At 42.6% G+C, this 23,961-nt stretch overlaps 1 protein-coding gene across 3 annotated transcripts in view; it reads right to left on the bottom strand.

Annotated features, from left to right (window-relative positions):
* The window catches only part of cep350 (centrosomal protein 350), a 29,599-nt gene extending 6,055 nt beyond the window's left edge, over window positions 1-23,544 (bottom strand). The window contains exons 1-33 of one of the 3 annotated variants that reach the window (XM_026305289.1): window positions 23,165-23,544; window positions 20,741-20,829; window positions 20,608-20,651; window positions 20,361-20,469; window positions 20,090-20,255; window positions 18,542-19,200; window positions 18,303-18,416; window positions 17,913-18,035; window positions 16,306-16,425; window positions 14,524-15,263; window positions 14,322-14,440; window positions 12,836-13,863; window positions 12,575-12,716; window positions 12,167-12,336; window positions 11,853-12,039; window positions 9,277-9,452; window positions 8,862-9,025; window positions 8,162-8,272; window positions 7,722-7,862; window positions 7,407-7,546; window positions 7,055-7,162; window positions 6,738-6,955; window positions 6,299-6,513; window positions 5,857-6,129; window positions 5,618-5,767; window positions 5,267-5,427; window positions 3,700-3,822; window positions 1,766-2,022; window positions 1,453-1,652; window positions 1,126-1,270; window positions 418-578; window positions 185-303; window positions 21-76 (exon numbers count right to left, since the gene is read on the bottom strand). In XM_026305289.1, coding sequence (XP_026161074.1) covers window positions 21-76; window positions 185-303; window positions 418-578; window positions 1,126-1,270; window positions 1,453-1,652; window positions 1,766-2,022; window positions 3,700-3,822; window positions 5,267-5,427; window positions 5,618-5,767; window positions 5,857-6,129; window positions 6,299-6,513; window positions 6,738-6,955; window positions 7,055-7,162; window positions 7,407-7,546; window positions 7,722-7,862; window positions 8,162-8,272; window positions 8,862-9,025; window positions 9,277-9,452; window positions 11,853-12,039; window positions 12,167-12,336; window positions 12,575-12,716; window positions 12,836-13,863; window positions 14,322-14,440; window positions 14,524-15,263; window positions 16,306-16,425; window positions 17,913-18,035; window positions 18,303-18,416; window positions 18,542-19,200; window positions 20,090-20,255; window positions 20,361-20,469; window positions 20,608-20,651; window positions 20,741-20,816 — 6,715 coding nt within the window. In that variant the 5' untranslated portion in view covers window positions 20,817-20,829; window positions 23,165-23,544. Of the gene's footprint in view, window positions 1-20; window positions 77-184; window positions 304-417; window positions 579-1,125; window positions 1,271-1,452; window positions 1,653-1,765; window positions 2,023-3,699; window positions 3,823-5,266; window positions 5,428-5,617; window positions 5,768-5,856; window positions 6,130-6,298; window positions 6,514-6,737; window positions 6,956-7,054; window positions 7,163-7,406; window positions 7,547-7,721; window positions 7,863-8,161; window positions 8,273-8,861; window positions 9,026-9,276; window positions 9,453-11,852; window positions 12,040-12,166; window positions 12,337-12,574; window positions 12,717-12,835; window positions 13,864-14,321; window positions 14,441-14,523; window positions 15,264-16,305; window positions 16,426-17,912; window positions 18,036-18,302; window positions 18,417-18,541; window positions 19,201-20,089; window positions 20,256-20,360; window positions 20,470-20,607; window positions 20,652-20,740; window positions 20,830-22,177; window positions 22,269-23,164 lie in introns of those variants that run through there. The other 2 variants (XM_026305290.1, XM_026305291.1) reach the window with 2 other exon arrangements.
* Between the last annotated feature and the right edge of the window lie 417 nt (window positions 23,545-23,961).

Below are 23,961 nucleotides of genomic sequence, written 5' to 3'. Positions count from 1 at the left end.
TATCAATAGCGATCACTCACAGTGGTGTAATGAAGCATCAGTGCATGTTCTTTCAGAGAGTTTGCTGTTTTCAGATCTGTGAAGTATATTGTAGAATGAATATATATTATAGAATTATAAAATATAGTCTCAAATAGTCTTATAAAATATATCTCAAGTGTCAAGTTTGTATCTGTTTATTTACCTGTGAACAGCTGATTTAATAGTGGAGTCCTCTGCGGCTGAGGTGGATTTGTTATCAGGTGCTGAGTCTGGCTCCTTGTTCAGTTCTGCCTTCGTTTTCTCAATGATGTTGTTATAGGTCTGAAAAAGGGAAAATAACAGTTAATGTCTGTACTTATACTTACATAAATGCACACACAATGTAGTTTAAACATAAAACAACCATTGGGACCCACTGCCACCACACACATTTACCTCCAGCTGTTTCAGTAGGCTGGCCTCCTGTGCCTTCAGGCGCTCCTTGTGCCTCTTCTTCTGCTCTTTCTTCAGCTGGTAGGCCATGAACTTTCGTTTTCTGAGCTCTTCCTTCAGAGCCTTGATACGAGACTCTATGTCACTCTGGTCTGAAATGGGCTCTGTAGGCAAATGTCGATGATAAATCACAGTTAGAATGTGAAACCAGTGCCAAACTTCTGATTAGCAAAGGTGGTAATCCAACCTAGTGCCATTCCGAACCCAGACCCATTTCTTTGGGGGATTACTGTACATTTTCTTTACCAGGAATGTGTGAGATTCATTTTTTGTGTGTGTTGTTTTGACTTGTAAACAATGAACAAAGAGTTAGAAAGATTAAAGGTTTAAACAGTGGCCTGAAAACCAATAACACACAGCTATTCAGCTACAATACCACGCCAGCAAAACTGTCCTTGTGTAATAACTAAGTGCAATGCAAAGTGTTTTCTCATCCCATCACACAGCCAAGCAGGTTAGGTATCAAGTGCTTTCATAATGTATTCCTGGCAGCACCATATTATGTCTGACTACACAGTGCCAACAATACAGCTGCATTATGTCCTCCCTCTTCTACCTTCTCTGAGAGCTATCGGGAACTACTACGCACTCTACAAATACTATATATATATATATTCAGTGTGTGTGTGCGTTGAGTGACGGGTAACTCACCAGTTTGTGAGGCCATGGGGGAGTCGGTTTGTTGAGAGTGGGCCTGGTTGGAGGTCCGGGCAGAGGAGTGAAGCTGCATCTTAGTTTTGCTGCTGCCATCTGAAGGAGAGCCAGCAGGGCTGTGGCTGCCTTTACATAAAGACGCCTGGAAAGTCCAACCAGGAGATGAAGGGGGAAGACACAGGAATATTACAATCCAGAAGAACTATTATCAGAGGTATGCCTGGATTAATATTTTGATCAATATTAATCTGTTACATTAAGTTAAAAATTCAAAAGTGTAACAGCTAAAAAGCAGTGAAATACAAAATGGGAATAAAACTGTACGTGTCTGCTGGGTGACTGGGGAGCTGAAGTGAAGTCCTGGGTGTAATTTGCAGGGCTGCTCTGGACGGAGGCCAAAGGTGTTTCAGGAGCCGACTCTGGTTGTACTGAGGATGGGCTGCCTGGTTGCTGGGACCCCAGTGCCTCTGTGTGTATACTGGACTCAGGTGTTGCTGAAGTACAGCTGCCCTCACTCACATACTCTGGAATTAAAACAGTCCATGTGAACTCATCTTTATTTGTCCAGATTGTTTCTAACCTCAGCCCCAAATCACATTCCTGCTAGAAACAATCCATCTGGAAATCTAAGAATCACCTTTCTCACTGTCAGTTCTGGGCTCTGAGCTTTGATGGTGCCTAGGGCTGGAGCTCATATCAGAGCACTCCTTTTCCTGGCTCTCTGGAACATTAAATTCTTTGTTCCCAGGTGTCTCTCTGTCCCATACAGCCAGGGCCTCTTTCTCCATCCGACGGACCTCTGCCTCCTCTTGATCCAGCCGCTGTTTCCACTGCAGCAGCTCCTCAGCATGGCGACGCCTCTGCATCAGCTGCTGCTCTCGCTTGGTCAGGAACCTGGGGAAGTGGATGGTAAAGATGAAGGGAGGAAAAGAAAAATGATGGCAGAAGAGTGGAAGACATTGGAGTTGATGGTGAGAAGTGTAGAAACCAAGATGAGTGAAAGAGGATGAATTAAGGTTAAAGCGGGAAAAGAGGCAGTGATGAGGGAAAGAAGTCGGACAAAGGCCATTTAGCATAAGGGTTAAACATCACCTTGCAGAAGCAAGCAGACCCAAATCACCTCGACATCCAGTTACCACTGCAAACTCACCACAAACCAGTCAAAATATCTGTCTGACACACACACACACACACACACACACACCCATTCCATGCCTAAAATAGACATCCATAATATATATCGATGTGTACAAGCACCCATCGAACTGAAGAAATAAAAAAAAGAAAGTGATGACATGACACTTGGGAGAAAGGAAGAGCAGGAAAAGAATAGGGAAGATGTTAGATTCATGCATCAGGTTAAAACCCAGAGGATCAATTTTGATAGGATGCAGTCACACACCCATACACACACACACCAAACACTTTTAGCAGTTACAGGATAAAAACAAAGCATCGACAGTCACATCTGTATATGTGTATCTTTAGTTTGGCCTCATCCACTTTCTGTACTGTCTCAGTTACACTAAAACACCAAGGTTTCTATTACCCTGCAAAAGTAAAATAACTGAAACCTGAAATACAAGTTGAACATACAGAACATACCTCTGTAGATTTAGAAGTGCAGTCAGGTATAATGTGGTCTCCCACAGCTATGGGTGCCATTACAGTGCAGTATTATTTAGCCTTGATCTAATTTAGAGGCCTTTGTCTTGACTTAATGTATACTGATGACAGGCCAGATACTGAAGAACCAGACTGGGGGCTTCTTTTAGTGCCTTCCCAAACATTATTATAGCCAATGACCATCTGTACTTATTATCCCATCCTATGCTACAGTTACCTAATAAAGAGGCCTAGTTAAGATATACTGGACTCGTTAAAGAGACAGAGCACTCCATCCCCATTTTAGTGCGGTTTAACCTCAGAACATTTTATATCCATAACTGGCCTGAAGCTAACCAGCCAGCAGCCAGAATCTGATAGGGAATGGATTTGTCATTCATTCCAAGAGGCAAAAACGAAAGAGAGCACAGAAAATATTGAAATGCCAGCTCTTAGTCTGAGATTCCAATGCAACAAGGAAGGCTCCTGCTAAATGAACTTAACCTTTGACCTTTACAAAACACTTTTCAACTCAATTATCTCAGGTTTTGATTATTTTAAACTCAACCAGTATGCTGTAGATATTAAAATATCTACAGTGGGGATACTACATTCTTTGCACAAAACTAGCATGCTAGTCAGCCAGCATAAAAAAAAAAATATATATCAATTTTATGTGAAGTTGTCAAAAGGTAAGCTTATTTCAGCAAAGCAGCTTTCCTTGGGCACACAGAGCCTTCACTCAAATTCCTTCAACACACAAATTCCATCCTGGAAGTTAAAAAGGTCTCACAAAAAAACAAAAAAACAAAATCAAACATCCAAATCACTCATCATTCACCATCCCAAGCCCACAATGTCCCAGTGCCAGTGGATGAACACAAGCATGTTCCATGGAGTGGGAGGTGAGGCAGGACAGAGCTAGGTGAAGGTGCTGGGGAAGAGGCAGAGATCACTGTACAGTACCTGACCAACTGGTTGTAGATAAAGAGCTGGAATTTAGGGTGGAGGGTGGGAAGACAGACACTGAGGGAGGCCCAGTGGTGGGCCGTGAACATTGAGAAGAAGTAGTGGACAGGAGAACAGTGTCTACAACACACAGGCACGCAACAGAGTCAAACAAGTCAAAGAAACACAGTCACAGACATGTACGACACACACATGTAGGAGACGGGAAACATAAAGACGACAAAAGACACAGAGGGAAAAGACAAGTAGAGAGAAAGGGAGAGAGAAGAGTGATGTGAGCAAGTGTGGTTTTATCGCCATGATGTCAGTCTGTCAGGTTTCTGGAAACGGCAGCATGTTGGCGTTAAGCATGGGGGTTGGCTGGGATATCATTGCTAACAAATCTGCTTATAGAGGGAATTAAATGATAGATTGATCAATAATCCTGATATTGAAACAAATTAGAGTGAGGTAACAGTTATAACCTTACACAAAGTGATTACAACTTTGTTAGCGTGTTACATCGAGCCGAATATGTAATCTTAAATTGATTTAGCTGTGCAGGGCAGTGGCAATAAAGAATGACACACTTGAGAAACTCTTATAATGCATTAAAGTTAACAGGAAAACAAGCAAAGCTGTGCTGATAAGTGTGCTACTGACAATACATTTAAAGAAATCTGGCACTGCTGAAGTGTTACCATAGCACAGAAGTTTAACCAGCCAAGTTATAAACCCTAAGCCCTAGAACAACTAACCCACTTGGTGGAGCTACCCAATCACAGGAGGCCCTAAAAATAAAATCACACGATTAAGGATGTTGGCAAAGCATAAAACCTTCAGAGGAACTACAGGAAGAGATACGATTACATTAAAAGACATCGGAGTGGAGGACATTAGCTTGTCTTAGTTTCAAAGAAATTATGCCTCTATATTTTAAACTTTCACTATTACATAGTGTACTGTTAATACTATTGGACAATGCAACATCTTAAGCTAAGGAGGTGTATTGTAACCAAGAGTGTGGATGCTAATCTAGTTTAGAAGGGGAACAACATGGAGCATGCTTAGATTCATATCCACACATTCACACAGCACTTCAGCAGCACGACAAAGATTTTATTGTTAGTTTCTATTGGGTTAGTTGTTAGTTTCTGACTTTTATCAGATCATAATGTTAGAAAAGATTTTTTTTTTTAAAAAGCCACTGCCACAAACAGCACAGTGCAGCACTTATTCTAGAGCTATTCAGCGGTCAAACTGCTTTATCAGTTTTAATTCAGTGCTACTCATACCAAGGCTATAGGCTAAGTGTGCACTGTGCAGGCCAGTGTTTTGCTGGATCAAAGTCTGTGTCAGCACTGTGTGGTTAAAACTAGAATAAATAAAAAAATGAGGAAAAAAAAGGGTTATCAGGGAATTCCTACTATTGAAAATAAAAAGATCAGAGAAGCAAATCACAAGGGGAATATCAGTATTAGGTAGTGTTAAACACAAATAAGGGAACATGAGGTGTGATATTTTGATGGGAAAGTTAATAACAATAGCTCAATTAACATACGACAAACGAAATGAAAGTTTTTACTTCTCGTCCATGTGAGAGTGCATCTTCTTGAGCTTCTGCATGATGCTGCTGGTCTCACTCCCAGAGACGGAGAGGGAGGGAGAGGGGCTGCGGTTATCGTTAGCATGTGTCATGCTGGGGAAGGCTGGTTCTGACACTGGTGTTTCTGATACAGGAGTCTCCTGGAAAATGGTTGAATGGACACATGCAGACAGGCCAGTAATTAGAAAACTGTAGGATGAACATGGCAGCATGATCTTAAAAAGTCGTGTGTACATTTGCTTACTTTGTTACATTAAGAGTCCATTTCTGTGGCACACTACCTGTTCCCCTGTACAAGCTCTGAAGGTGATCAGTAACTGCACTACTTACAGGTGGCGCTTCACCGCCAGCACTCTTGAGGCGCTCCTTGAGTCTAAGTGTTGAGTTTCTCATCCGCTCAATCTCCTCCTGCTGCTTCAGCAACAGCTGCCTTTCCTTCATTGCTGCTTTATTGGCCTCCTGAAGCCGCTTGATCTCAGCCTGTGAACACGAGGAACATGAGTGACGATCACATTATACTCCAAAGCTCAACTGTCCTTTAATGTCATCATGCTTTAACTCTAAAATACCTGCTCCTGCTGTAGTTTCATCAGAAGGCCCCTCTGCTTCTTCCTGATTGGTGGCATTTTGTCATCTTCTCCCTTGTCCCTCAGCCTCTTTTTCTGGTGCTCCAGCCAGGCCAGCTCAGTCCTGGTCTTCTCTTTCAGAGCTTTCTGGCGAAGGCGAAGCAGAGCGCTCTGGTGCTGCAGTCTAACCTCCTCGTCCTTCATGTACTGACGCACCATGTCCATAGTGAACTGGGAAAAGCTGTCCTGTCCACTGGAAAAAGCCATGCTCACGTCCTGAGACAGCAAGAGAACAAAGGTCAAAAGGTTAGACACCTCTGAGAGACACATTAGCAAAGTTAGTAAGTAACACAAATCAAATCTAGGTTGGGGGGGGGGGGATCAGAACAATCATACGTCTGATGGGATAAATCAGGCAGTCAGTGGTCAATTGCTGACATATCACCTTCAAGATATTGTGTGCTCCTGAAACCAGTCTTGTGTTGTGGTTGGCTCCATCATCTTCTGATTCTTCGTGGGTGCGAGGCTTTTTCTCCATTGTTCCACGGCGGTGAGCCTCGGACGGCAGCAGAGAACGGAAGGATCGTTCTTCTATCTCATCCTCAGTCATGGACTCGTCAAACTTGAGAGAGTACTCAGTTGCCACTGATGTACTGTCGCCTGGTGTCCAGAAACAAAAAAGCTCAGTGTGCACTCTAACCTTCATATCTACAAAACATTTCAGATGTCTGTACATATACACACTTTCATCTTCAGTACACATCAAATAATGGCAATAAGGTTTTCTAACCACTCACCATCTAATTAAAACAAGAAGCGTATATACAGTATATACTGTATGAGCAGTTATTTTCTGTCTTCGATTTGTGTTTGCTATTTAGTACCTTTCTCTTCTACGACTGAGGGGATGCTGTCACTGCAGAGGGAGTCGTTTGCTGCTGTAGGAACTTCCTCCTCTATGGAGCTGCTGCCTGCTTCCCTGTCCAGCCTCCCTTCAGGTCCCCTCTTACCCCGTCTACCCTCATCTTCTTCTTTTTTCGTCTGGTCTCTCTGGTGTGAGGAGACACGCGAGGAACTGTGGCAACTGCTGGAATCTGCTCCACTGAGGAACAGAGAAAAAGACAGTTTTAGTGTCTCTTTTTCTTTCTCCACTAAATGTACAACTGTGAAATCACTGCCACATGAGACGTCTTAATGATACCTGATGTTGGGTCTTCTGAAGGACAGAGAGTCAGAGTGACTGAGGCTGTTCAGTGAAGACAGGGGTTCGTCTGGCTTGTTCCTTCTGCTTGAGACCTCACTATGGAAGCTGTAGGAATGTATGAACATTTAGGGCAGATACTTAATGATAATATAATGTAATAATAATAATAATATTAATGTTTTGTCCGGTTTAAATGACTATAATAAAAGAAAACATACAAGTCTTGTGTCCTGGCATGGATTTACAAAACAAATATATCTTAAAGTTAAGATAAATTCACAAAAGAAGAAGTCTGGGTGCCAGAATTGCTAAAAATTCCTCGTTCTCACAAAAAGTGTTTTGAATTCACCTGTCAGATTCAGTTTCCTCCTGTCGCTTCTTCATGTAGAAACTGTTCTTTTCCTCCGGCTGTTCCAACACAGAGGATTTTGTGGCAACAGGGGGAATCACCAAAGCTCCTGCTATCTGCGTCCGTGCCAATTCTGTCATCTGATAGATGAGAAAACGTTCAGTTCAAATATCTGATTTGGTCTTACACTCAATATTACGCTTTCCTCCTCTGCATTTATGGTAATTTCTTTACTGTCAACAATCAATCAGCTTTCGTTATAAAATGAAGACACGGGCTGTTTTCCAGGCAGAGAGTGAGGCAGTGATTGCTAACCTCCTTGATGTGTCGGGCAGCGTCGGCCGTGTACTGTGCTGCCTCAGCCTGTTGACTCATCATCTTAGTAGTTGCCTCCTGGACGCCATCCAGAGCTTCTTTCTGACTTGCCACCAAATTCCCCTGCAGTTCTATATGAGCCTGGACAAAGCCATACAATTAAAATATAAAATGCATTCACAGCTTGTAATTCATAAGGTGAAAAAACAATGGATGTATCATCTACAAAAATACATATTGTTGGTAAAAGTAAACTACTGTGTGTGTGTGTGTGTGTGTGTGTGTGTGTGGGTGGGGGGGATAAGGATTAGGCAAATAATGGCTATGGTTAGGATATGTCTCAAGAAACCTAACCTAACTCATTGAAATGCCCTCTGAAGTGATGAGAATAAAACAAAGTGCCTCAGTGTGTGTGTGTGTATGTGTGTGTGTGGTTGTACCCTGGCTACCCGCTGCCTGTTTTCCTCCAGTTGTAGCTTTGTCTCCAGAGCTTCTCTTTCAGCCTTGATCTTCAGCTCATAGAGGTCGCGTTCATGTTGCTGCTGCTTGGCCTGTGGTGTCAAAGTTTGCAAAGCAGCTCAACAAGCACATTGATGCAAAACCATTACAGTGAGATGATAAGTCTCAGAAACTTACAGAGACCAGAAAAGCTCCTAAATGTCTATTTTGTAAATGTTATGCAGACAAAACAATGAAAGCTCCTAATAAACAGGATGGGTGGAAATTACTAGGTGGTTAATTATATGACAGTTACTGTATAATCCCAGTCATTTCAGATATATATAAATAATGTACATGGTTCATATCACTTTACTATGGTACATACATTAATACTAAACGAATATGTTACCCACTAATATTAACCACTGTGAGCAGGTAATGCTGTAACATAAAAACACAACTTAGAACATGCGTAGTCCTACAGTCAGAAAAGGATTAATATTAAATAACAGGTGTGGCATCAGTGAGAAAGATGAATATAGAAGTTTGATGTAATTCAGTTGATTTTGTTTAAAAACACAACTTCCGACATGAAAGTCCTGCAGACACATCTAAATATACAACATAGCTTCATTGTTGAAGTTACCACTACTACTCTTACACCCACTCCTACAGTATTACACCAAAATCTTCTTGTACCTTGAGCATTTGAGCCAATGATGCACTCTCCTGCTGAGCCATAGATAGACCCATCAGCTTCTCCATGTTGTCCAGCTGTCGGACGGACTCCTCAATGGACTCCAGGTACTGTAGCTCTGCTGCCATACGCTGCTGCAGGACAGCAGGTGAATACTGTAGTTCACCTGAGAGAAACATGAAGGGTGGATAGAGTGAGAAAGACGCAGCGGTAGAAGGGTGGAGTTGGCCGACTGCAGCGCTAACATGAGTCACAAATAAGCCTGGGGAGTACATAAACAACTGTTAAGTATGTGTTTGCTCAGCCAGGTCTTTGTAGTTGTGTCGCATCTTTTTTGTCTTTTATCAGCAGCAGCAAAGTGTGTGTCACGTTACATCTGTTGATCATCATACAAACTTTGAAATGAGTTTTATTTACCTGTGGTCCTGGTGTCTGATCTGGCACTGCGAGCTGTGGTGCCTGTGTTCATGATATTTGCACCCAGAGATCCACTGGGAGACTCTGCTCTTGGAGTAAAACCAGGGTCTGGAGAGCCGCAAGGAGAAGCCCACTTGGGCCGGACCGCTCTAGACTTCTTATCGTCCAGCCCTAAACTAGAAATGCCATAAAAAAAAGTAATGAAATGTTTATTATAGCTGTGACTTTATTACCCTTTTCCCCCTAAGGTATTTCCCAGGCTGGTTCAGAGCCAGTGCCTAATTCTGACCCATTTCTTTTAATTTGGACAGCCAAAGACTGTGCTAACTTGGCCACAACTCTCTCCTGGTCTAGAATTAAGAACTGCTTATGTCTGGAGCTGGGGATGGGATTATCACAACCAACAAGAGTTTAATCTGAAACGGTATTTGGCACAGCATAAACAGTGAGTTTTATTTTGAAAAACAGTGTTAAAATGATTTGTTTTGGGGAAGGAATAAAGTCCATAAATAGCTGTGAGCATGGATTCATATGTCTGTCGATGTGCAAGAAGACGAGGGGAGAGGGGAGAGAAATAAAACGATAATATAAGTAAAACAACCTATTTTGCTACAACACTACTTTGTTGTGATCAGGTTATTTTTCTGGTAACTAGTTTATTGAAGTAGTTTATTATAACATTGTCTTTTGTTTTCCTGTTAGACCTGCAACATGTGAAGCAGTTTCTGTTGACTGGGAGGAGATTAAACTCCTTTCCTGAGAGTGTAGTTACTAACATCAACATTAGCTCGTTCACCTACACACGCTCACTGTCAGTCAATCTACCTGACACGCAGTTCTGGGTATCACGCTGGAAAAATGGAGTGCTATTTAGAACTATTCTAATAAAATTGCAGAGCCACCATTTTATTTTAGAAGATGCAGCAAAGCTTTTTTGACTGGGGCCTATACAAGGACGTACTTACAAGGCTCTGCAATGGCTCTGTAGCCTGGGGAAACACAAACTGATTATTAAGGTTTGCAAGTTGAGCCAGCTCTGAAATGGCTCTAGCACCAGCTCCAAACTAGCACTTAGTTCATGTTGGCTGGAAATGGGTATAAATTTAAAAGATCTCTTCCAAAGCTTGTAACTTCATGGTGGATGTGTTTCAGTTTACAGGTTTAGAGGGTGTGTAGATATAAGAGGTGAATTAAAAAGATATTTTTGAAATCTAACATATTATTGACTAACAAAGCTGTGAAATGCCACTGACATTTGAGATGTAAAAAACACTAACTGGTGTAATTTATGTATTTAAAACGTTCTTTAAATCCTGCACAGCCCAGTGACATGCTGCAAACTGTAGAGTTGGCTGAACATTTCAGAAAAAGAAACCACATGACCACATGATAAAAGAAAAACTGAGCTCCTGGCACTGCAAACGGCAGAGCTGACAGAGGAAGAACACCCTCGCTGTGAGAGGCCCAGACTATAAATGGCTACACTGTGCTGCTCAGAGGGAACCAGAGGCCACGACAATAGCTGAAGAGATCCGGATACTCTCTACTTCCCAATTAAAGAGACTAGACAGTGGCAACATCACTAAATAGATATATAATAATACAGCAATGTTACATGACGTCAATGCTAAATCTGTCAGCTGTCATATAAACAGAAACTAATAAAGACAACCTGACAAATGCCTAAAAAAGGTCACTGGGACTTATAATGATAGATGTGTTGTCCCTAAAGAATTGTTTTTAAGACTGTCACACTTAATGAACCCTAAGTAACCACCAGAGAAAAACAACAACCTGCTTTGTAAATGGCACTAAGGATAAAATCCTGTCTAAATGACGTGCCTCTACGACAAAGTGGCCCCACACAATGGTAGGAATCTGTTACATGGGCTTCAGAGTACCATTAGAGAGCTCAAATGTCACTAGTGGCTACTAGGATTAAATGGGGGAAGAAAAAAAAACAAAACACACTCTTCTTTCCTTTGGCAGCAGGCCTGATCTGTGGTGCAGCTGGCTGGCCCAGCCAACCTCCCCACAGGGCCCCAAAACAAAATAACCACTGTTTTCTACCCTGGGCCGACCTGCAGCCTCCTCCTGTTGCTGGGCACTGCACAGCTGCTTAAACCCTCAGGCCCTCAACAGAAGAACAACCCACAAGACTGTTTAGACTGGCAAGCTCAACTTGGGCTCTCTTAGGTTAGTAATTGGCTGTGCCCAGATAAATTAACCTTTGGATCATTACTGTAATGGAGTGGAGGTTTTTGAGAGGTTGGAACAGGAACAACAGTTTAAACAAACAAAACAGCAACACTAAACCGTATCAGTAAGCACCAAGAAATAAAGAAACAGCCTGAAATACATTTTCAACATACCTTACCCAGCGCAGTATAAAAACAATGTAAGCCAATAGTAGTAACAGACTACTCACTGAAAGTTACCAAAAACTAGATGAATGAATACCTGAGACAATCACATGGGCAGGTAATTCAAACTTGTGAAAACACCAGTTACTTTTACATGTATGTATATTTATTTATTCATATTTTTATTATTTGTATTTTGCTAATGATCATTACCTCTGGGGGGAATGCCCTGATGTTTCCCCTAAAGTGTCACTGGAGTGAACACTCTTGTCTTGGCTGTGAGCAGAGCTTTTGTCTGAGCCTCTCTTCCTGGAGTCAGAAGATAATGCCTCTGAGGGGGGTGAGCAGGAGCTTCTCTGCTCTTCTACCAAAGTGGCATCACTCTGGTCTGATGCTGTGCCTGCAGAGGAGCGGAGTTTTATTGTTATACTGTGCAAAACACAACATACAACCCACTATTTTATTTCCATTTTAATAAAAAAAAAAAGAAGTCTCAATGAGACATTATGCAAAATATTAATTCTCACCTCTTTTCCTACTAGAGTGTTTGGACAGGGGTGAGGAGCCAGATGTTGAACCAGAGGAAGGATGTGATGATTGGACAGATGAGTGAAAGGATGAATGGTGAGAACTGATACCTCCTGTATTTTTCTCATAAGGAGACCTCCTCATCAGCTCCTCAAAGTGACTGTTGACACTGAGAGAGGAGAAAGACATATGATCAAATCACTTTTTGTCAAAGTGAGGCTCTTTGACCGCACAAAAGCTAAACATGCGGGAACAGTGTGCCTAAGGACTGTAAAAGTTACTGCTCATCCAAGGACAAATCTCATCAAGAATACAGAGGATTGCTGTCTGGAGGTTTTTATCTATGTGACATGAATGCCACCAAGTGGACACTTTAAAGAATGCATTCTGTTTTAAATTTCCTTTACCTAGGTGAATTAGAGGACTTCCTCAACTGGCCACTCATTCTGCTGCTATTTGATGACACAAAATCATCTTCATATATTGCAGCTTCTCCAGGGCCATTTCCAGAGTGCACAGAATGGGCAGAGGGAGAGTTCCTCTCACTCACTGCAGGACAAAGACACAAATGAAAAAGAGGAGTATAGTACTATTACACGTGTAGTAGTACAGACAACTTGACTGACATATTTACATCTGATTGATAAGGTACTCATATGTAAGCTAACCTTTAACATGGCCTTGAAGGTTCTTAGTGAAAATGTTGATTACACTTAGAGGACTTCCTCTGTTCAGCTCATCCCAGGCTGCTTTACTGTTGTCCTGTTGAACAAACGGAGATTTAAGGGTCGAGCACTTCTCTGCCTCCCTCTGGAACTCGGACAGACGCAGGTAGTCTGTTCTTTGACCGGCACAGTATTCCACTGCCCCCAGCCGATCTGCTGCTCTGGGTGCATGATTCATGAAGGGGTGAGGAGGGCTTGCCTCGTCCTCAGAAAGACTCCCTTCACTGAGTATGGGACCCTCACTGATGGAACCTGCACTTGAGTCATGGAGATCCGCCTGGTTGTCCTCCTTGTCATATCCGCTCCTTGCTGCCATATTATCCATTCCCTCTACCTCTTCCAAGCCATTGACTAGCTTTCTTCTTGCTTGTGTATCACTGTTAAAAATAGGTCCTGTTAAATAAGAAGTTGTTTGTGCATTGGTAACATTGATGTCCACAGCCTTCTTTTCTTTCTGTCCCCTGAGGGTGTGCGGGCTGCCTGCTCCTGAGAGAGCTGCACCATTGTATGAACTTTGACCTGTACTAGTCAAAACCCTCTGGAGCCTCAAGTCCATGTCATTATTTTGTGTGGCAGCTGCCTCTGCCCAGCATCCATCAAGATAAGTGTGAGAGGGCCCAGGAGCCAAAACAGTATCTATGTCCATTGAAGTCGCTGTACCGTAGTTTACTCCCTCGCCAACAAGCTTCCGAGCCTCACTCTCTATACGGTTGGAGAGGGATGCTGCTGTGGCCTTGAGGGCCTCAATGCGGGACATCTTGGAATGCGACCTGTTGGAAGGAGCTGTAGCTGGTCGATGGGTGTGCTTGATGTCATCGGTTGGCACAGCCGTGTCCAGCTTGAAAAGTTGAGAGAGGAAATGTTCACCAAAAGGGGCTAGCCCGCTGCTACTTGGACCAGCCGCTGGTCGAGCAGCTGGGCTCAGATGGTCAGGCTGAAGCAAAGAGGCAACTCCAATATCCAGATCACCCCTGTAACAGTGAGAGCAAGCAAGAATGGGGAGGTTAAAATGACAGCAGAACTACATATACACGTATAAAAACAAATAAATCTACAATATTACACCTTAACATGATGAAGCATTATATCCCTTATCTTTAATATCAGTCAAATATCTAAGATACTGCATGCATCTAAAATTAAAGCAGTGACTAAAAGTGTTTTTGTTTAATCCTCTACAAAAACACAGAGAAAATAAAGGCTTCAGGGGAACATGGAAGGAAACAAGCATCTGAGAACAAACATCTTCTCTGTTTGGTGCAGTCAAGTGATTCCCTGTTTATTATCATCTGAAAATAGTACTTCCAGTAGATGCACAAATGTGTGGACTTGCAGGCAGCAGTTTGTTGTTCATCTGGGTCAATAAAAAAAGAACGTAGGGAACTTCTTGTTCTGGAGAACTAGCGAAGAAGACGGGCACTGTGTGTACCTGCGTAACGGAGGAGGTAGATGATCATTCAAAGACCTGTCACTGCTTGAGGGGCTCTGTGCTGCCTCTAGTCTTTTATTCTCTTTGTCCGACTCTCCTGAGGGCTGGTATATCGGTCTCTGCGGCAGAACACATCAACACACATAAGAAATTCATGTTCTTAATTATGTAATAAGTTAATTTTTGGTTATTCATTCTATACCATTTGACTAGAAGGAGGGGCAGGTTGTGTCTGTGGGGCTTTGTCACCCAGCTGGGCCTCCTCCAGGAGCAGCTTGGTGTAGGTCTCTTGTAGTCGCTTTTGCACAGGGGCCACAGGGACCTCACTGGGAAGGGTCACTGTTTTGGCAACTTCTCTTTGCCTCTTGTAGAGCTCCTGCAATCTCTGGTTTCTTCTCTCCACCTCCTCCCTCAGCGCTCTCTTCTCTTCTGCCTGACGCCTCTTTCTCTCCTCCTGCTGCCGAGCAATGTACTGCCGCACGGTATCTGCATCATAGTGCCGCTTTTTGTGCCTGGCGTCAGCTATGTCGGCAGTCTCTGGTCGACGCGTAGTGGGGCTGGCGCTGCGGCAACCTCTTGAAGATCTGCCTGTTGCCACAGTGGTTGCCCAAGAAGAGACCGGAGTCCTCGTTCGTGACCCTGATCCTCCTCTCCCTCTCCTACCGCTGCTCCCGCCCCGGGACCTTTGCCGGGCCCTCTCCTCCTCCTCCTCTGATGCTTTGCACTCCAGCTGAAGGTCATCAAGAATCCCCTGAATGTCTGCTGACAACAGGCCTGTGCTTATACCCACTGGGCCCTTGTCCTGTGCTCCAGATGAGGGGGTAGATGTGTTCCTAGAGTGGCTTTTGGATTGAAATCCACCGCGAGGCTGTTCGGTGCCATTAAGGTGAGATTGTCGGTTTGACTCTGGATGTGGGTGTGAACTGGAGCGACCACAGGAAGCTGGTGACATTAACATAAAGGAAAGACATTATTTGAAATTTGCCATGACTCTATAATAAACATACACAATATAACATGGAACAAACTGTTAAACTGCTCCAACAAAGCCTACGTAGAAATTACGCTGATAAAACACAAAAAAGGTCTTGCCATCATGATCCACATTTTATCCAAAATATAGGAAAGTAGCCAGTCTTTCCTTAACTATTAAATCTGTAATAGGAACGTTACAGTTTGGAAAACACTGGACAGCAGCAGATTTTTTTAAAAATCCAACTCTAAAGCACTAGACCCAGGCAGAATACAAATATTTTTCCATACATGGCTACAGTGAGTTTTATTGTGTCGCCCTGCCCCCCACAGTCTCCAGAAAGCGTGCCGCCTGCACCAGGAGCAAGCTCTAGAAATAAGGTCACATCTAATTGTGCATCCAACCATAAAAGCCAGTCGATCTCTATTCTTTCCGGTCAGTGGTACCAAGTTCAGACAGAGCTAAAACAAAAACAGGTAGATATGGATAGTGTGTGAGTGTGTGTGAGCTTGAAGGTGTGATATGGACAATGAGAACAGCTGCAGCCACAGACTCTTTATTTATTGATAGTACTTTGGCTGGATTGTTATTGTGAGTCCCAGACATGTAAAACTCCTATAAGATACTGGGATGATTTATTTTATCAAAACTTCCAATTACATGGATAAGCACCATTTCAGATAATAGTATGCAGTGCTTCATTTCACAGAAAGATCAACTGAGACAGACAGAGTGAGAAAACAGAATCAAATGAAATCAGAATAGTAGAAAGTCTAGAGTAAAGCTTAATTTACACTTCAGTGATTAAGTCTGGTCTTATACCCCACTGGACCTAAATAATGCATTTTGACATCAAACTGATATGTTCTCAGAGGCTCTTTAAATTCAAGAAAGCTCAGTGTTTAATCGACCTTTTTTTTTTTTTTTGTCTTCACTTCCTTCAACCTGCCTCCTCTCCTTCGCTGAGCGTGCAGCATGAATAAGTGAAAGCATGAGGTCTCCAGGTTCTACCTGTTTTACTTTGTCTGTCAGCTGAATGAGGCTGGTCCTCCTCCCCATGCAGCTTGGGAATTGGACCAAGGACCATCTTTACCAGTTTCTGACCCTCTCGCCATGATGCTGGACTAATCACTGCAGAGAAACAGAAAATTAACATCTTAGATCCTGCCAATGAAGAGCAATGCAGTTCATTACAGTTCAAGCTGACTACATGTGTAAGCATACATGCAGACATGCATCCTATACAGCAGACCTAAACAGAAAAACAAATACAGGACAACAGAAGAAATAAAAAGAAAAGCACTCGATAAACAACGTGTACAGCTGTAGTAAGACCAATGCAAGCAGGTAATAAAAATGATTGAGGCTTTATTTAGGTTTTGAAATGTGTGTACAGCATGGACAGGTGTTTGGGAGAGATGACAACAAAAAGAAGTTGTATTTTACCCAAATCCCCCCAGCATGCTTCTAGAACCAATCCAGCATATAAATTAGCTTTTAGTGCAGACAAGTTTCTCTGCTTGACCCAGCTGCTCAGTTGTCTACCACCAGCTTAGTACAGTCTGGATGAGTAGAACCTAAATTGTGGCCAACACAGCACCGGAAAATTATATTTCAAAAACAGTCTTTTTACTTGGAATAATCTCTAGAGTATAGGTCACCATGACTGTGATATATTAAAGAGCAGTTCCTGGTAATGAAGCTTTACATCCACTAACCAAGCAGCTGCGTCCACTGGGTGGAAGAGCTAACTGAACCTGGCCACAGATTTTAGAGGGTTATTTATAGTACTGTGCCTGCATGAAACAGAGACCAGCCAAGCTCCAGAGGCAATACAGGAGTTGGAAGGAACATAAGACGACAGTGAGCACTGTCAGCTTTCACCTTTTGAATCAGTATTTTCTATTTCAACTGTGTTTTACCAGTAACACTAAATTGCTCACTGGGATGATCTTATATATCTAACATGTCTTTCCTTGTCTCCAAGTCTACGCTGACACCAAAATGAACATAGCCTTCAAACATGTTTGCATGTGGGAATGAAAGAATATGTGAATGGGGAGGTGGGGGGGAGTTTTCTCAGCTGTCAGAGGTCTGCTATGACCAAGTCATCACAGTACGTGGCTCTGATACTACTTGCTGGGCACAAACTGCATGTCAAACATACTGGACATTTCTTCAGGGATTAAAGTCTTAACACAGCCTCAAAGGCCTGCAGTGGCTCTTGTTCATGTCCTGGAACACACATACATGCCTGGTATGGGATAGCGGAGTACATGGGGGAGTAAACTGAAAGAGTTTAGATTTGTCAAATCATTCCTGACCTGTCATTAGTAAAAGCCTATGTGCACAGTAAACTATTAAAAAATAAACAGGAAAAAAACAAATAAATAAAGAGAGGTCAGAAATACAGAACACAGCTTAAAGGGCATGGACATTAGAGAAGCAAAGCTAAACACAGAGATGGTTCAGTATTTAAGACAAAGTCTTGGAGCATATGCACTGACCCATGACAAAATCCTGCCAGACTGACCCACATTCTTATTTTCCTACTGTCACTAATTAAAAATACATCAGAGGGTGGGTTGGCTCTGATACATAAAAGAAGATTATTATACCTGGTTTTGCATTTAGGTCAGAGGCAGGGGCAGCTCTGTGGACCTTCCTGACAGGCTTTGGAGGCCTTCTCTCCTTGGATCTGTCTGCTCTCTGTTCTCTCTGCTGTTGATGTCTGGTGCTCTCTGTGGACAAACGACATATGCAGAGAATAAGCCACAAAGCACAACAAACAAACAGACAGACCTAATTTAAAATAAAAGATGAGAGTTGTCTGAAAAGGAACATGTCTGAGCTGACCGATCATATGCAGGTCTATGTATCCCAGTTCATAGTCACTGTTAACAAGCTCAGGTATAAAAACAAAAAATGCAACATCCTAGCCACAGCAGAAAATGTTAGAATTAAAGAATGATAGCAGGGGGAAGAAAACAGCTGCAGTCTATGCTTACCTGCAAACTGCCGTGTCAGATCTCTATATATTTCTCTACTGAGGTTATGAAACTCCTCCTCCTTCCAAACTTTCCCATCAGGAGTCCGGATCTTCGTTTCGGTACTGTTGAAACCTGAGAGTGAAAGAATTAAAATGTAAATGACTTAAATCTACATTCTCAAAACACTGAGCTAATACTACACATGTGAAATAAGTGAGTAAGACAAAAACATGAGATGAATCCAAAAGTCAAGATACCCTTGTATATTGGTGCAGGCGGTGCAGCAGCTACTTTTCGTATTTTGGCTGTGGGCATGTTACTGGTACCAGTATAGCTACTCCCCACAGCTGTCATAACGGGCTGTTCCAGATTACCCAGCAGCTTCTCTCTCTCTGCAGCCTCCTCCAGATGTTGCCTCTGCCTTCGGATACGTTCTTTGAGTTTCTCCAGTTTGTCATCAGGCTGATGTCGCCTTAGATTCTCCAGCCGCTGGGAAGCTGAGCCAGGGCTGGTGGAGGGAGTGCTCTCCCCTCGACACATGGTGGCTGAGGCTGAAGCTGAAGCTAGACATGGGCTTGTCTCTTGGCTGTCCATGACAAATTGTGCTTTGGGACTGCTGTCTTCCCCAGCCCCCTCCCTTGCAGGCTCTCTTACTCCTGTGAGATGTGAATGGTTTCCAAAAGTCCTCAGGGTGTCCAGGACTGGCTGGTCATTGAGGTAGCGGACCTCGGTGCTCTCCAGAGCCGAGGAGTGTGTGCTGTCCAGATCCCTGTCCGTCTGTTTGTCTCTAGTGTCCCTCTGGTAGACCAGCCGGCTGAGCAGGGGATCTGAGGGAGGTGGAGAGGATGGGTACAAAGACCCTGGCGCTGAGTGCAGACTGTAGGCCTCCAGCTGAGAGGATGGAGGGGTGGCCTCTCTGGACACAAACCAGATTACATGGGATCAGAAAGATCAAGATTTACTCTTAATTTACTGAGTGCACAGAAGAACATGTTTATGGATGGTCTAAGGGTATTGAAGAAGAGAGCAACATATTTACACAAGATGTCACATTTAATTAAAATGTGGAACATTAAAACTATGGTAATGCAAATCTTACACTGCCCTCGGTGGTTGGCAACACCATGAAAATGATCTGAATGGAACATTGTAAAAATTTGCTTTTAGTAAAACAAAACAGAAATTCTAAAATTTGATTTCAAGAACTTGTCTGACAATCATTAAATTATGAATATGAATATTGCTGGCAATAAAACAATTGTTACATATAGTTACTCTAAATGTGCAACACATTCATATTCGAAATGTCTGATTAAAGACAAAACTTCAAGGTCTGCAGTATCAATGCAAACACAGGAGCCTGGAGCTACTGAAGAGCCTGAACTATTCAGCTACAAGCTATTCAAAGGAGACGTCAGGAACATATGGACATGAAGAGACGATCAAAGAGCACTGGGGCCTGGCATCTGTCTGGGTGAAAGGGCTCTTCTGATGTATGAGATTTAAACAAAGAGCGACTAGAGTAATTAAAATGGCTAACATACTCAACTGTCGATAACACTATAAGGTATGACTACATTTTCATGTAACTGAACATAGTTTTAATATGCAGGCTTATTAAAAATGTTACACTTTTTGTTTTCATTGAAGATTTATAAAAATTACAATATTCATGATGCAGTTTGGCCAAGACTCAAACGCACTAACCACAGATTCCTGAGTACACACTTCTAAATACACCAAGGTACCCGGACAGAGGTTACTTAAGACTTTTCGAAGAATATGTTATTGTGCACTATTTGTACCTGTATGACACCAATGGTTCCCTGAAGTCTACACTGTTGTTCCTGCGGACATTGCTGTCCTGGGTAGTATTTCTCAGTGGGCTGCGTGAACTGCTCTTTTCTGGACTTTGTTGACTACGCCCCCTACGTTTTGAAGAGCCTCCACTGTTATCAGCTTGTTGTCCATCTAATGGAGATAGAAAGATTCAAATAATTGTACACATCATATAGAATTTAACTAACCATAATGCTATTTTGCATAATATAGTTTTAAAATTTTGGAATAACCTACCTTTGCAGCATACCATCCTGGAGGATTTCTTTTTAGGGGGGTCCATGACAGATTCCAGGAGAACCCCTGTCCCTGGAGCCGCCTCTAAGCGGTTTTCTATATGCCGCAACTAAACAGAAAAAAATAAATATATTACATTAAAATGAAAGGGAGTCATGTTTAGCATCATTAGCTATCGCTGACTGCATGTTATTACTTTTATGAAATGGCAGTTCTTTCTGAGAGACTCTGTTGAAGGTGTACTCACAGCAGCTTTGGACTGAGCCAAACTTTTCCATGCAGCTGTCAGCTCTGACAGAGAGGGGGAGAAAAATAAGACAACTAAATACAACTCATAGATGTGAACTTCAAATTATCATCATCGTCATCATCATACATACCTGTGCCAATATTATGATCAGTAAGCTGCTGAGCAGGATTTTTAAGAGACACCTCAGTTCTCCTGGTGCTCCTCATCTCTCCCAGTCACCTGTCACCAAGATAAGACATAGACAAATCATGAACACTAATGCAAGACCAATACTAAGCAAATTTGGAAGTGATACGATCAACACAACTAAACTCTGCCCCCCACAACTAAACTAAACAGGCCTATAAAAACAAAAAATGTTAACTGAAACCAAAACGAGGAATAGCCAAGAGAAACAAAAAGTACCAAGCACAAACAAGTTGATGATTCAGACAGAAAGACGCCTTAGAGACAATAGCTGAGTTATCAAAATGCAATCCATAACGAACACATGAACAAATTAAAACACACAATGAGCACTATGTGGCATGGCCAAGGTAACTGAACATATAACAAACGAAACCCTTATGAGGTGTATCTGACAGCACATTAATCTCACACTGACATTTAAAACAGGTTTTACAGCAGCACATTCCTCAAACGACTTCCATGAGGTAAGACAAGCACAGCTGAAGTTTGCTACGTGTCACGTGATGTTTACTTAAAACACCTGTAATACCACAGTGCAGGTGGCTGGTTTTAACTAGATCAGCTACACTGTTATATTGAACCGATCTGCTATAATTAAGGAACTCGTGTCTCCAAGCAAATATGACCTAACTAGTTAAGTCACTATGAGTGTTTGGATCTTGGAGTCATAAGGAGTCATGTCTCTGACACCCAACAATCACGTGACACAGCCCTGAGCCGGTCACGTCGGACTAAACTAAATCCATCACTGCCTCTACATAAACTGAAATTCTTATCAACAGCCCCGCCCGCTAACATTTGTCCATATACATTTGACCACGATCACTACAGAGAGTGGACTGACTGAATTAAAATATGTTTGCTGCCCTTCTTGTAATATAAATCCAGACAGCACCGAACCCAAAAACTTCTACCAGAAGACCGAAAGCAGCTAAAATGATGTACCATACGACTACAGAAGCTTTATACAGGGATTATAATCATGACCGCCGAGACAAGCTGACCTTAGCTACTTCTGGCACAAGTCAACGTTATGAACTGAACTGAAACTGCACACGCAAGCATAATATACAACTCTGGTCCGTTTAAAGTCAAATTAACGTTAATAACCAAGTTTGTAAGGTAAAGAACCAGCCGATCGTAACCGCCGTAACATCACCTGACATCGGCAGTGACTGTCGGACCTGGCTCCCTAAAGTCAACAACCAGAGAGTCTACAAACGAAGGGCTTGGTCCAGGACGGTAGTACCGAATACTGGTCCTGAGTTATGCTGGGACGGAACCTGCCCAATTCAAGCATAAAATGTTCATAAGCTGCATTTACAAAAGCACAGTGAAAACACAAACTCATTTGAGATAAGGTGAACACGTCAGAGACCTATCACCGATGCCGGTCGAGCGGTGAGGGATAAAAACACATTTTTCCCGGTGGACTTCGGGAAACAAACACAAGCCGTGTCAAATCCAAGATGGCGCAAGCTTTCTTCTTCGCTCACCAATTGGAGCGTCGCTCAGCATCAGCAGCAGCTCGGTGTCGCCACCTACAGGTGAACGCAGCATTTTCAATACCCCCATAGGAAGAACACAGTGTACTGCATTATAGCTTCCGACCACTAGAGGCACTACTGGGCAAAAAGCTGCATTTAAGGACGGGGAGAGGAAGACATGATGTGCCATATTTGACTTTATATGAGTTGTACTGACTTTACCGTCAACCACTCACTTCATCGTAGTAAGGTGTGTCTTAATTACTTTACATCCACCTAGCGTCACTTTCTGTGGCCCGATAGGTCATTGGGAATCTGAATTTATAGTCCATTATTTCTTATTCTTGAGATTATTCTATCTAACACCGGAAAGACTAATAATACGTCGGTTTACATCGATGAAACGTTTAGACCTAGACAAGACATACGCGGCCGCTAACTTTTATTGTAAAGTAAACAAAAACTATTATAATATTTATTGAAACATCAAGTAGTTGCTATTTAACTGTAAATGTCAAAAGTCGAGAAATTAAATAACTTGTGTCAAGAGTTATGACAAAAATGCCCTGCCCAGGAACTACTCGCAAAGTCCATGGTTACTATAAACTAACTACTTTTACTTTTGTAAAAGTATTATACTTATTATAAATAAGTACTATCTCAAGTTTCAGTCACCAGGTTAATGGTAGAATCGATGTAACATTTCACCCACGGTCTCAAAGTTTTCGTAACATCTGTCTTTTAAATTACTTATTTTGGAAAGTCTTCGATCCAGGGAATAGTCGGAGCCGCGAACTCGAGAGAGTTAATATTAACTAGCTAGCTGACAGGAAAGTCAGGAGTTAACTTAGCTAAACACCTTATTTGACGACACATACCTTTAGGGAAACGCTCCGAGGTGTCTAGATATTCAGGATCATACTGACGTCCTCTTGATCGGAAAATCCTTCCTGTTATTTCTCCGGACTTCGTCAGTTTCGTTCGGCTTTCTGTTTGCTAACGTTAGCGTTAGCCGGCTACGTTAGTAAACCAGCGTTAGCTAGCAGTTGTGCCAACTAAGCCAGCAACTTTTCCTAACGACATGCGTCCATTACTGTTGTGCCGGCGATGGTGTCCACAACCAAATATTCGGATCAGCTGTGAGGTCCCCGGAAAGAAAAGTCGCTACCCGCCTCAGATGTTGCCTTTCCCGGGTTACTATGTTGATGTTTCTCAACAGTGAAACTGGAGTATCCAGGACGGTGGTAACCCGGACCGAAATATCGCGAGAGTCACGTCAAACGTGGAGAAAGCCCCACCCCCGCTGACACACACGTTTGTTTTTATTACCTCGTGGGGACTTTGCATTGATTTGCATTAATTTCCTTAACCATAACCACTACTCGCTATAATCCTTAATCTAAACCCAATCTAACCTTCAAGATTAGTGTGCCACACGAAGAATGTTTAAGAATTATTTGCTATATATTACAGAGTTCATCCATCCATCCTCTATACCCCCTTATTCCTAACCAGGGTCCCAGGGATCAGCTGGAGCCTATCCCAGCTCTCTTTGGGTGAAAGGCAGGGGTCCACCCTGGACAGGTCCCCAGTCCATCACAGGGCCACATAGAGACAAACAACCTCACACACTCACACTCACTCCTATGGGCAATTTAGAGTCACCAATCAACCT

Source organism: Mastacembelus armatus, chromosome 4 (genome assembly GCF_900324485.2).
Source record: "Mastacembelus armatus chromosome 4, fMasArm1.2, whole genome shotgun sequence".
Classification (NCBI taxonomy): domain Eukaryota; kingdom Metazoa; phylum Chordata; class Actinopteri; order Synbranchiformes; family Mastacembelidae; genus Mastacembelus; species Mastacembelus armatus.
This window is presented reverse-complemented; position numbering and strand designations above follow the sequence as displayed.